Consider the following 12743-nt stretch of genomic DNA (forward strand, 5'->3'; position numbering starts at 1 on the left):
ACACTCAAAGTTTACAGTTACATCTGCCCACCTTGCCATAGGGTGAAAATGACATTTGAAAAGTCCTATGTACCTTCTGAACTCATCCATTTAATACATTTTAAAAACCCGCGACGTGTAGCCTACTTCTAGATGAACCTTGGTAATTGCACAAGGGAACGGGCTCTAAAAATGTAGGACAGATCCCACACTAGGAGCAATGTGTAATACATGAAATAAACGGCAGGAGGCAGCAACATCCCAGAAGGTGTTGCTGCTGTCTAATACTTACACGAAGAAGACTGTTGGTTTTTTTTAGTGGACCACAGAAGTAGAATGGATAGAACGGTTTGTCTCAACTCCATTTAACAATCTTGCGTGTAAAGTTAAATTGAATAATGGTGCGTTACAGCCGTTTTAAACCAAGAAGAAAATTGTTGTCGTCTGCCATAGTTTCTGTCTCTCTCCTATATATTTCCTCTCACTCACCACTCTATGGTATCTAATAAAACACAATAACATTTTAATACATACTTTGACATGAAACGATACTATAGGGCCATGGGCGATATGAATTGCCTTTCTATGTACCGTGGTTCTATGGAGTAGCAGCTGTATTGTTTTGATTAGGAAGATCATTTGGACAGGTACAGCTATGGTTTACATTACCTATTTTTTCTAAGGTTGGCATCCATCAACGGGCATTGGTATTTAATAGACATATCAGGTAACGACATTTATGCAGACCCTGTCATGCCCTATCCAAATTACTCAAAGCATAACATCAAATTGCTTGTTAGCAGCCCAACGCAGCTAACAGCTCGCTGACCGAATGCTAACGTTAGCTAGCAGCAGCTAGCTATTAGCCGACCAGCCATGGTTTAATACACTAACGCTTGTTCGTTATCTCTGGTATTGTAAATTTCACTATGCCCTTGATTCTGCGGGTTTAACTGTTATCATTATCAGACACCCATGGCCATGTATAGCTACACTTAGTTACGCTAACGACCGCATTTCGCTCTTAATGTTAGCTAAACTAGCTAACCTAACCACTAACACTACCGTTAGCTAACGTTAACTTGGTTAAGATAGTCAGCTGAACAGCTAATAGGTGGACATCTGCTTAGATTAATTTCACATCAGTAACTAACGTAGTAACAGTCAGATTAGTCACATTAGTAACTAACCACTCACTGACCATTGCCACTATTGTTTTAATTGGAAGGACCACAGCACTGACTCGACATACTCTACCGTTAGCAAACACTGTGCTGTGTCCGTACGTGGCTGAACGTTATAATATTCAAAATCTAAAGTCGGATGGTATCTACTGTGAACTTTGAGGGTATTCACACCTTTCGTGTTGTATAATTTGGGAATACGTTTACGATTATTTTGGCCTTGGGCTCCCAATCCCAATCCAGAACATTTACGTTGAGACTCATAGTAGCTCATTGTAATGTATAGCTACTGCCTTCTATTTAATTACACATACCTCTGTTAGCTGTTTTACGAGTTTCAAGGGATGAGTGCACTGTGTAAAGTGGAACAGACGCTAATAAACATCCCATTCTTGTTTAGGCTATTACTTCATGCCAAGGTGCTGTGCAGCTAATGTAATGTATCAAGATGAAATGTGTATTATGAGCCCTCATCCAGCAGAGGGCACTGCAGCACAGTCTTTATTTATTATGGCCTGAAATTGCTTTGAAAAGCAGAGCAATTAAAACTCCTGTAATCAAGTGATTCCTCCTGTTGGTTCTTGATCACTTTTGCGCTGTTTTTAACTCCTGAGTATTCTGCTAGTACTTAAACCTTGGTATCTTGCACTTTGCTGAATAGCTGACAAGTGGGTCTCCTCCCACAGTTGGCATGATTAGCATTGAAGATATTCACAGGCATCATCATCAGCTGTTACATTTGTGAGAAGCTGATCTTAGGCATCACAGAAATATTTGAAAGGAAACCCCTGCTTACTCCCAACAGTCTATTATAGAGGGAATTTTTCCTTCAGATTTTCTTTCAGAAATGGCTATTTGTGGTAGATTGGCTGATTCCTCTCTGACATTTCCCACAGCATTTAGTGGCGGGGAGGGGGAAACCACATCCAGGATACGGAGGCTCACTTCCCATGTAGTCATTTGGAAGAGGTCAGAGGTTAAAACACAATGATATTGTTCCTGTTTTCAGAGCGCACCCCAGGCTGTTTACCCATGAGCCCTCTGAGTCAGTATACAGTTTATACTGCAGCTTTGTCATGTCCACCTTGTTGAATGTTTAATCAAGTGTCCTGTCAAATTTAATCTTTTTTTTTTTCTTACAAAACAAAACAGGCCTTACATTCCATTAGGCTGGTTTCAAGAGTCAGCCACATATTAATGTCATGACATGGACAAGCAAGGATTTCCCACCAGTAAACAATTTCTTAACATCGAGGTTTGGACCGGACAGTCTCACTAAGACTGACCTGAACAGTAAAAATTATTCCAGTGCTCAGACTCTGACTTGTTCAATGAAGGTCAGTGAGACCTGAAATTCAGCTGTTTCCACTAAGCTTTTTGCATGTAGGCCGCCTCTTATCTGTAATTACGAGTCAATTCCACACAGTGCCACAGCAATAGTTCCTCCTGTAGAAATCAGGCTATGTACACCCTTGAGATTAGGTTCTGAGGAGCGGGAGCGCTGTTTTTTGTTGGGTTTTTATTTTTCGTCCACCAGCTCAAGAAGTTTTGACTGCAGCAAGAGACATTTTCTATTAGAGGAAATGGTGACTTGCCCAAGAAGAGGTTTTGAGCCAAGGCTGGGAGGAATTTGAAGGAAAGGCAGAAAAGGCAATGCTGCTGTGTGAGAGCTGGAAAGGAGCAGTCTGCTCTGTATTTCCTGGCTGAGCAGCATCCCTAATGACAATACTGCCATTCCTCAGTCCAACTCTTGACTCCAAATGCTCAACCCACCTTCATCGGGGAGCAGTGTGTGTCCCCGTTTTGTGCATCATGCTGTCCCAGATAGTACAGGCCTCTAACCTAATCAATGGCCTTTTCGAATCATATGGAAAACCAGCTAGGTCTATAAACTAAACTCTTCATGTCCAGTGTGGGACTGCAGCCCTTGCTGTACTGGCTGAAATCTTTCCTATTCTAACTGCTCCTTTTGTTTTCCTTCAGCCCTCTCCTGTAGGCTTAGCAGTCATGGATGAGCAGACAGGCTCTCCTGGAGCCAACACCGACAACAGCAGCCAGAGAAATGGAGATGAGGTGAGAGGTGAACTTAATAAAAATACAGACGCCAAAACTACATATTTTTCACTTTTTCCAGTTCAGGCTCTTCAGAATGTGACGTCAGTGTATCATGGGGGCTGTGATCGACATCAAAGGAATACTTTCACGCTGAATTTTAGTCTGTTTTTCTTCACTAAGACGCTTTTCACATTGTGATGAAAAAGTTTCTGCCAGTCACAAGCTGCTTTCATTAAAGAATGCTTGAATGTTGGTTAGTATTCCTCATAGAAAGTAATGGGTACAGCTATCCACAATCCAATAATGGTACAATCTATATTTAGGGACTAGCTAAGGTTGAGTGGTGTCTAGGAGTGATTTTCAGCCACAAATTGATTTCTGTCTAGATCTTGAATCCTCTAAACTCCACTGTTTGTTGCTCTCCTCAGAAGCCCCGGCGTGGCAGCTGGACCAAGGGGAGGAAGAGGAAGAAGCCGGTGAAGGACAGCAATGCACCCAAGGCCCCCCTGACGGGCTACGTTCGCTTCATGAACGACAGGCGGGAGCAGCTACGGGCCGAGCGTCCGGACGTCCCCTTCCCAGAGATCACCAGGATGCTGGGCAACGAGTGGAGCAAGCTGCCCGCCGAGGAGAAGCAGGTCAGAGGGGAAGAAGGAAGGATTACACAGTGAGCCAGATAACTGTGGAAAAGATGTGGCTTTGTCTCAAGGTTTTCAGTTTGAATCTGTAAAAGCTGATTATTAGGTTGAGGAATGTCAGTCATACATAGTGATGATTGGTCATTTTTTGGAAGTTCAGAAGGTGACTCATGAACAAGTTATTTGGCCAACTGTGTAATTTAAGTACCTGGCTTCACTTCCTAGTGCATTTGCAAATGTGTCAAAACATTACACTTTCTTTTTGCAACCCTAGAGGTGTAGGCTCCATTCTGACTGGATTCTGCCTTTACCTTCTCCAGGCCTCGAAAACAGACAAAATAGACTTAACCATTAACCTTTAGTAATTAGTAATCAATAAACTTCTATACTGGTTACATGAACATTTCAGTTTCTAAATCTAGGGAACATATCTCTTATTTTTGTCCAGCTATATTCTAACTAACAGAATCTTTCTACTACAGATTTGTTCCTTTGCACTGACTCTCTGCAAAATGCCTAAATTGTAATGTAAATATTCATTTACAGATATACAGATTTGTACAGAAATGGTCAATCAATTTTCCAAAAATGACAGTTCAACCTCTGCAGAACAATGTTGCTGGAAAAGCAGTGGGAGAAACTAAATGGAACAGAGACATGATTGGCTAGCGCCAAAACCTGTAATGGTTTTCAATTAACAAGATGGCAGACTTTTAATTTTCAGTAATTTTGGCTATCAGTAATTGCCTCCTCTGCCCCTAGGGAGTGGATTGAAATATTCATCTGCAATATGGCAACAGTTAGACCCAGGCTATCCCCAAACAAATTAAACACTCTCAAAAACCAACAGAGACATTAAGCTGATTTTTAATGGGCACAAGCCCTATGCCGAAAAAAGGCCTGGAGAGTCAATAGGAACTTGGCAACTCCAAAACACAGATTTCCATGCCACTGTGTTTGACTTCCATTCCTCTGAATGTAACCCAATCTGATAGCCTCCTGTATCATGTCATTAAGTAAGGATTTTCCCACAGCTGTGACACAAGGATGGCAGAAAAAGTAAAATGCTACTCTGTGCAGGATGACATTGCTTTTTCACAATGAAAACAAATAATGATACAGAGTCAGGAGATCATGTTCAGGCAGAGACTTGCTGCAAAAATTGGAGTCTCCTGCAGAGAGAGTTGATTGATCCCACTTTCATTGCTTTAACCAGGGAACACCTGGAGGCATGCCCTTTTCAAAATAAGCCAGTGCAGGACTAAATGGATGCATAATCAATATCCACTGACTCTCTTTTATCTACTTTTACATGACATTTTATCTTTACAGTCCATAACAGAATCCACGAGAAGCAATGCATATGCATATGACATTAAATTCTGTCTTGTGGATACCGGTAGGCAAATATTTGTTCAGATTGAGTTTCACTTATTTTGTATGCTGTTGGTCTCTGACAATGCTGGCTGCTGTATTTTTGCTATTTAAACTTACTTTTTTGACAAGCAGCAGTTAAGTTATAGCCCAAATACCTTGGATTTTCTTTCACAAATGAATTTAACATAATGCCAGCCTCAATATTTCACACTGTCAGTTAACAAAATACCTCATGCATAGCTGATGGAATATTTCTATCATACAAATTTGCACTGGCAATTTTACAGCTTTTTTGCAGAGAAGATTTGATGAGTCTGGACAGGCATTTTTACTGAAGGTGGGTTAAAGTGGGGATAACTTTGTCCTCATTTTTACCGGGTTGTCATCTTACAGAGTTTGAAGCCGGATCAGAACCGACAATATCCTGGGACAAGTGCTTTGCGTAAAGACGGATTTAGTAGCTTTCCTTCTAATTCCTAAACTAATTACATTACAAGATGCTTTTTCACTTACAAGCCTTGAGTGAATGTAGGTTATTAGTTTAGTAAATTACCGATTTTTGTCTACTGAAAAGACAAGGTTCTAAACTAATCCTGATTAGGAATAATCACTCCCTGTACCGTCCCAACCCCTCATCCCCTTTCACCAAATCTAATTTTCCTCCTTTCGCTCCTCTTCCCTTCCCAGCTCGCCTCACCTTTGTGTCTTCTCTCTGCAGCGCTACTTGGATGAGGCAGAGCGAGATAAGGAGCGCTACATGCGGGAGCTGGAGAAGTACCAGAAGACGGAGGCCTACAAACATTTCACCAGGAAGGTCCAGGAGAAGCAGAAGGGCAAGAGACACCGGGGAGGTGAGATCTGGTTAGAGAAGCAACAGGGTGGCAGATAGGATGGGGAGTAGCACCAAACACCAGCGACACGCTGATAAATTTGGCTATAGCTGTTTTTCTGCTCCACCAGCCACTTTGGCAGGCAGCCAACCATTATTTTGAGGTCCTATTGTGAAAACGTAGCTGGCAGGTAAAGCAATGAAAGTGTCTGGCAAATTTGGGATGAACCAGCAAATGTGTTCGGTGGACAAAAACCTGTTCTGGCAGGTTGGCTGACTGGTTAGTGAGGTACTGATGGGGATTGAATGCATACTGTATGTGAGCCAACCTCTTCCAAGAACAGGCAGTAACTTAAACTAAATTATGTCATACAACGCAACAGGCAGTCAATTGCATTATGTCGTTGTGACTGTATTGTCCTTGTAAAAATAAATCATACTTAAGTGGACTTATGATTGGAAGGTCACTCACTGGTTCAAATCCCTGGACTGGCTGGGAAAATTAGGTTTTGGCAAATGAATGAGCTCTCCTGCCCTTTAATAACTATTTTCAAGGTGCCCATGAGCAAGGCACTAGATCCCCAAATGGTCTAGTGGCTCAATGGCCAAAAATAGAAGACTGTGGTTGTACTGGGCAGCTCTTAGATGTCAATTTGTGTCGCTGTGTGAGTGTGTAACAGGATGTTGATGAAAAAGAGCGAGTGTGCAAAGTGAACCCATTTAGGATAAATTAAGGTCAATGGGTGCAGCATGGCACTAACACTGCCAAAGTTGGGAATTAATTCCACTCTTGGGCCACTCATCCTATAAATGTTTACACTCACGGCACTGTGACGGGCTTTGAATAAAAGCATCCACCACTTTTAAGTTACTGTTTTATCATTTGGTATGTGAAAGCTTGAAACCCCAGTGACTCCGGATTGGCTCTGCTCAGTCAATGGAAAGGTGGTTCCTACAGTTTGTAATAGGTAGGTTTACGTTATACTACAGTTTGAGTTCAAGGCCAAGAACCCATCACTTAGCTCACACATGGTCTGAGTTTACTGTTCATATTTTGTTGCTGTGGACAAATCTCAGTTCAGAAACGTTGATGAGATCAACAGCCTGGCCTTGGCTAAAACCTGAAAGTTTGATGAGCTGTGCTGCTCAGTAAACTGGCTGTCAATAAGTTTTATCGAACAGCTCCACTGAACAAGATACTTTGCCTCCTTTCAGTTGATCCACAATATTTCCTTTAATCCTTTAGAGATGGCATTTTTTTGGATTCCTCTATTGCTCTATCAGATCAAGATGTAGTGAAGGCATGCTGCGCCGGAGGAAATGTGAATCATGTCCTGTCCTCTGTCTTTATTCTTTCCTTCCTCTCCAGATGGTGGGCACCAGGTAGCCAGCGAGGCTCTTCTGGAGGTGAGTTTACTCTACCCTCCCCTATCAGATCCAGTTACTTTCCTTACATCATGACTAACTTCATTTAGAGATGAACAGATCAATTCAGAGGTATTTTTACCCCTAGGTTTTGTCTCAGGCAGCATGGTACAGTTCTGAGTATTACTGTCTTACACAGTTAAAAAGCAGTTGCATCATATGTGTGAGCAGGGAAACTGAGAAAAATGACTTAAAATGTCTCCTGTCTTGCCAAAGGTGTTGTTGCTACATAAGTGGATCATATTTTGTAGCGTTAATGGATATAATTTGTGTTTTGACAACAGATACTGTAGACGTAATTATAGTTGCATTATTGAAGTGAATAAAGCTGATTTTTTCATTTTCACAAAAATATTTGTGAAAATGTTAAATCAGCAAAAGATATAAGGGTTGGTGTTGAATTCTCCTTTCACATCAAAAACCTTGCTGTTGAACCAGTGCAAAAAATATGTGAGTTTGTGTAACCTTGGTAAGAGTTTGTTTTTGCGTTTTTCTCACCCATGAACTCAAATGTGTTGTCTTTGCCCTCCTGTCGCTGTACAATTAAGCACTCATTGTTGCAGCACTAAAGCTGGACTAATCCTCTTTGGCGCTGTGTTTGTGTTAGTGATCCAAGCCCTTGGCTTCTGCTAAGTGTGTAATTCATTTTTATTAAGTTGAGCGCTGTAATTAGGGGGTTTCTGGTGTAAATCTTTCAGCATACTCTTAACAGAAGAGGGTTACAGCCAAGGTGACTTTATTGGAATTAGCATTCCTGCAGGAACAGCAGTGTTTCCCGTTTAGATTCCACAGGATGCAGGACTGCATTATGTTTTGAAGTGGAGAAGGATGGTGCAGTTTTGCATAGCAGGGAATGTTTCAGTGTTCACAGTTTTCACAGTTCCCCTTATCTCCCTCCCTCTCTCTCTGTCTATGTCTCTGACCATCATCAGAAGGACGCAGAGGGGAAGGACAGATCTGTGTTTGACATCCCTATCTTCACCGAGGAGTTTCTCAACCACAGCAAAGGTAAAGAGCTTGAACAAGGCCAACTATCTTCTGAGAAATACTCCTACCTAGTACCTTGTTCTACAGTGACAGTTTTTGAACCTCCATTTGTTAAAGTGTTTCTAAACATATTCTTCAGCCACCTTGAGAGAACTTTGTTTTATAGTGCTCCGTCCTCCCAAAATAGTTCCCCCGTCCACCAAACTTTGTGATGCCTCAAACTTAGGAAGAGCGCACCTCTCTGAGCAAATAAAAAATGTATGATAGCACCAACCACTAACTCTTGTTGCATCATCTCTCTAGACCTCTCTGATCAGCCATTGTGTCTGTGTGTGTGTGTGTGTGTGTGTGTGTGTGTGTGTGTGTGTGTGTGTGTGTGTGTTTCTGTGTGTTTACTCCCCAATAGCGCGTGAGGCAGAGATGCGGCAGCTGCGCAAGACCAACATGGAGTACGAGGAGCGCAATGCGGCGCTGCAGAAACACGTGGAGAGCATGCGAGGGGCGGTCGAGCGGCTGGAAGGCGACGTGATGCAGGAGAGGGGACGCAACGGGCTCCTCCACCAGCACCTGGAGACCCTGCGCCAGGCCCTCACCTCCAGCTTCTCCTCCGTACCCCTGCCTGGTGAGACCAGCATGGAGCAGGCAGGCAGGCCCAGATAGGAACAATGCACCGATATCACTTCTTTCATTGACGATCCCAGTTCCAAATACACTACAAACAATGTCCGTCTTAATAGGCAATTTAGTCTTAAAACCTTGTTTTTCTTAAAATCAGTGGGGGGAAAAACTCCCAAAAAAATGAGATAATTTCACTTGTTTCCAATGCAGTTTCACCTGTTAAGAGAATTTTCTTTTGTATCTAGAAATAAAGTGGATTATTCCGCTATTGTCCAGGTAATCTCAAGAAAATTCTGAAAATTAGTTGATTTTCATTGGAAACAAGTGAAAATATCTGACACTGTTGCATTTTTTTCACTTGTTTTAAAAAAAATAAGATGACTCAAGCCTAAATGAGTTATTAAGATGGCTATTTTTGCAGTCTACTAAACTTCAAGTATTGGCTGATGCAGAGTAAATACAGCACTGCAGCAATGTAGACTAGGACCATTAGTTCTGGGGGTCTGTGGACAAAAATGAAATATGATAATTTTTTATTCAAATTGTAAGAGATTCAGCATCCTGCTGTGTATGGAAAAAGAAAATCTAATTGCTTAGCTTTGGTTTCTGACAGGTTGTACGTGGCTCAGGGAATCAGGCTTTAAAATTGGTGAAACCTGCTGATACTGATTCATACAGATTTTAGCCTGATGTTGATCTGATACCAGACTAGTTACCTGTCGATTCCAACCTGATACACACACAAACACTGTACCAAGCTCTTTGTTCTAGGATCACACTTTTACTTACCTGGTGAGACACAAGCAGCAGGTGTGTTCATACACAAACACACACACGCAGCGCCTGTACTGTGCTTTGAACTCCAGCATCTGATCCACATATTCATAAATATACATTGATTGCACAAAATAGAAAGACCGCCTGCTCTGTCCATGAAAGAGACTGACCTGATGAATCAAGCTGTGAACCCGTATTGATTTTGCCTATTCATTAATCCAACATTAGGAATGTAATTCTAATACTTTGTACACTCATTTCAGGCGCACACAGACCCTGTGCTGAGCTCACATCCACAGCTTTTCTCTGTGCCCTTTTCTTCCACACCTATTTGAATTTCTTGCCCACTCAACAGAGAAACACACTACAAGCAGAACACACAGACACTATATAAAGCTGCTTCATATGAGTGTGACGATGAAAGCAGAAACCATTGAGACCTTGCCTCAGGGAAACCATCGGGTGGTTTCTGTCAGGCATATAGTGTCAATAAATTAGTAACAGCTAACTTCACAGCTTCTTCCATTTGTAAACAGGAACACCTCTGTGAGTTTGCAGAGTTTATACTCTCTGGCTCTTGCCGTAATTGTGTCATCTCTATCAATTAATTATCCTACTTCAAAGTAATTTGGGAGGGAAATGGAGGGCTTGATATGCCAGGAGCTGCAGCTGCTCAATTTTATTTATTTTTCTTTTCCACATCTCTTATAGTCATGATGGTGCTGAAAACCACATCCTTTTCACACTCATTTTGAATAATGTAAATATTGTCAACTCTCAGAAAGAAAAAAATGTCTTATCAAGCCTGTGATTGTGAAGAATTAACCTCATAATGCAATGACTGCAGTCAACAACATGGGATTTGTGGTTACATATCCTGATTAAGTCAAGGAATATCAGAATGTATTTTCAAACAAAAGGTAGGTGAGGGAATTGACCATTTGCAAAATAATGATTGACATAGCTATCCACCAATCCGTGCTTAGTATCCGTCTACTTCCTCCAACATGTTGCTCCGACACTTCCGACACTTCCGACACTTCCGACAGAGCCTCCGACATCACACTGAGAGTATGGCTCAGAAGTACAAAAGTGCAGCTTTTGTTGCAGCGGTTTGACTCTGACAAGGACATAACAGTGAAATTGTGTTTTTGGGGAACCACTGAGTCGGATTGTAGCGTCTATGGTAGCGTCCATCTTCAAAGTTTGTCAGACATAGCAACAGTAACTATGGGGGGCGGGAGTTAACAGAAATGTTGCAAACGGTCAATTGTCAAGTGCTCACATCCCTCTTGCTGTCCTGCAGGCAGCGGAGAGACGCCCAATCTTGAATCCATTGACTCCTACATGAAGAAGCTCCACAGCATCATCGTCAGTAGCCCCCAAGACCACGAGAACCTCATCAACACCGTGAGAGACGTGGTCAACCGTCTGGACAGGTAACAGCTCCCCTGTGTAGAAAGGACAAACAAACTACTTCAGCATGTTGCAGCTAGCTTTGTTAATATATTTTCTAGTAGGGCTGAACGATATTGACAAAACAATCTAATTGCGATTATTTGACAGAATATTGCAGTTGTGAGTTTTTCTTATCATACATTTTTTCAGAACTTTCCAATTGTTTAAAGAAGAGTGAGTTTGAGTATGATTAAAGGTTTTCACCAATATTGTATTTGATTCATGAACAATATTGAAAGATTACCTGGAGCATGAAAACACATTGTTTAGAAATCCAATTTGGATGCCTCTCTCTCTTAAACAATTAATTGCAGCCACTGCGATTTGCAAATTGCAGAAGTTCATATTGCAATTTTGTTTGTTTGTTTGGTTTTTTTTAGCTCTATTATCTAGGTAAGCAGTTATTGATGTTTAAGCTTTGCGACCACATAAAATACAGATAATCAGACCACCAACATTTGATGATTTCATGTTTTTTTTCAGCTGAAAGACTGGCGGTACTGTGCATTGAGAGCTTTGTCTTTGTGTTTTGCTCTGTCTCACCTAGATAATTGGACCAAGTGCCACTGATTTGGTGAATTGAGACTCACCGGGATCTCCAGCAAACGTCTCCAAGTTGATGCCTCTCTCCGTTTTTGGTGAATCTTCTGGTCAATCTCTCATTACGATTGGTTTTAAAACATGTTATTACACTAGTAAGGTGATGTAGCGTCTCAGATTTATTTATTGTTTTCTACATTTTTTTTATCTGTTAACACTTTGTTAATATAGTTGTAGTTTGTTTTATAAAATACTCTGATGTCAGGACATGATACTTTGAAGAAGTCATTCATGGCTTCTGTTACGTCTTCACCATTCATTTATATCAAATGCGTTCACAACAATATTTAGACTTTTCTCAAATATTTTGTGTCTGATCTAAGAAAGTGTGTCAGTGGAAATGTTTTTCACCATATTCAAGAAATGTTACTCAGCGTTTTTTATTGTTTTTGTTGCCATTTTCATGCTCTTGAGGAAAAACTGTTGTGCCATTTCCTTTTCTCTTCCTATTTGTGAAAAAAATAAGTGTTTGTGTTTTCAATAAACATATTTACACGATACCATATCCACATTCAATTTGTTGGGGTAAATTCATGAAATGCTGAGAAACCATTTGCATAGAAATGGAAATGTGAGCTGCTAACGTTTGTGTGATATCAGAAAATAATTTGTTGGAGGGAGAAAGTGTTGCATGGGCCAGAGCAAAGAGTTCAGAAGTTCATCCTTTCAGCATAAAATCTACTTTGAGGCGAGACTTAAGTAGCAAGACAACAATGGTTGCTTCTTCACCAAATAATAAATAAATAAGTCTTGCATCAAATCAAAGTTGGAGACAGTAGCTTTCATTGCCCCGGGTTTCTTTATAGCTGTGCCAGC

At 41.1% G+C, this 12743-nt stretch overlaps 1 protein-coding gene across 4 annotated transcripts; it reads left to right on the top strand.

Annotated features, from left to right (window-relative positions):
- Nucleotides 1–583: 583 nt before the first annotated feature.
- Nucleotides 584–12377, top strand: hmg20a (high mobility group 20A). 4 transcript variants are annotated; one of them, XM_078283153.1, is made up of 9 exons: nt 584–626; nt 3147–3236; nt 3647–3856; nt 5952–6084; nt 7432–7469; nt 8423–8495; nt 8881–9096; nt 11176–11308; nt 11875–12377. In XM_078283153.1, the coding sequence occupies exons 2-9, from the start codon at nt 3171–3173 to the stop codon at nt 11876–11878; spliced, it is 873 nt and encodes a 290-aa protein (XP_078139279.1). In that variant the 5' UTR covers nt 584–626; nt 3147–3170; the 3' UTR covers nt 11879–12377. The 4 variants fall into 4 exon arrangements, with proteins under 4 accessions (XP_078139279.1, XP_078139276.1, XP_078139278.1 ...); XM_078283150.1 differs by having other exon boundaries at nt 8420–8495; nt 11875–12376; XM_078283151.1 differs by having other exon boundaries at nt 607–706; nt 8420–8495; nt 11875–12376.
- Nucleotides 12378–12743: the final 366 nt, after the last annotated feature.

The sequence above is a fragment of the Centroberyx gerrardi genome, chromosome 4, assembly GCF_048128805.1.
Source record: "Centroberyx gerrardi isolate f3 chromosome 4, fCenGer3.hap1.cur.20231027, whole genome shotgun sequence".
Taxonomy (NCBI): domain Eukaryota; kingdom Metazoa; phylum Chordata; class Actinopteri; order Beryciformes; family Berycidae; genus Centroberyx; species Centroberyx gerrardi.

Coding starts and splice junctions, on each gene's coding strand:
- hmg20a (XM_078283150.1), top strand. CDS start 3,171: ATGGATGAGCAGACAGGCTCTCCTGGAGCCAACACCGACAACAGCAGC. Junction 6,085..7,431: donor GGGCAAGAGACACCGGGGAG/GTGAGATCTGGT, acceptor CTTCCTCTCCAG/ATGGTGGGCACCAGGTAGCC. Junction 7,470..8,419: donor CCAGCGAGGCTCTTCTGGAG/GTGAGTTTACTC, acceptor GACCATCATCAG/AAGGACGCAGAGGGGAAGGA.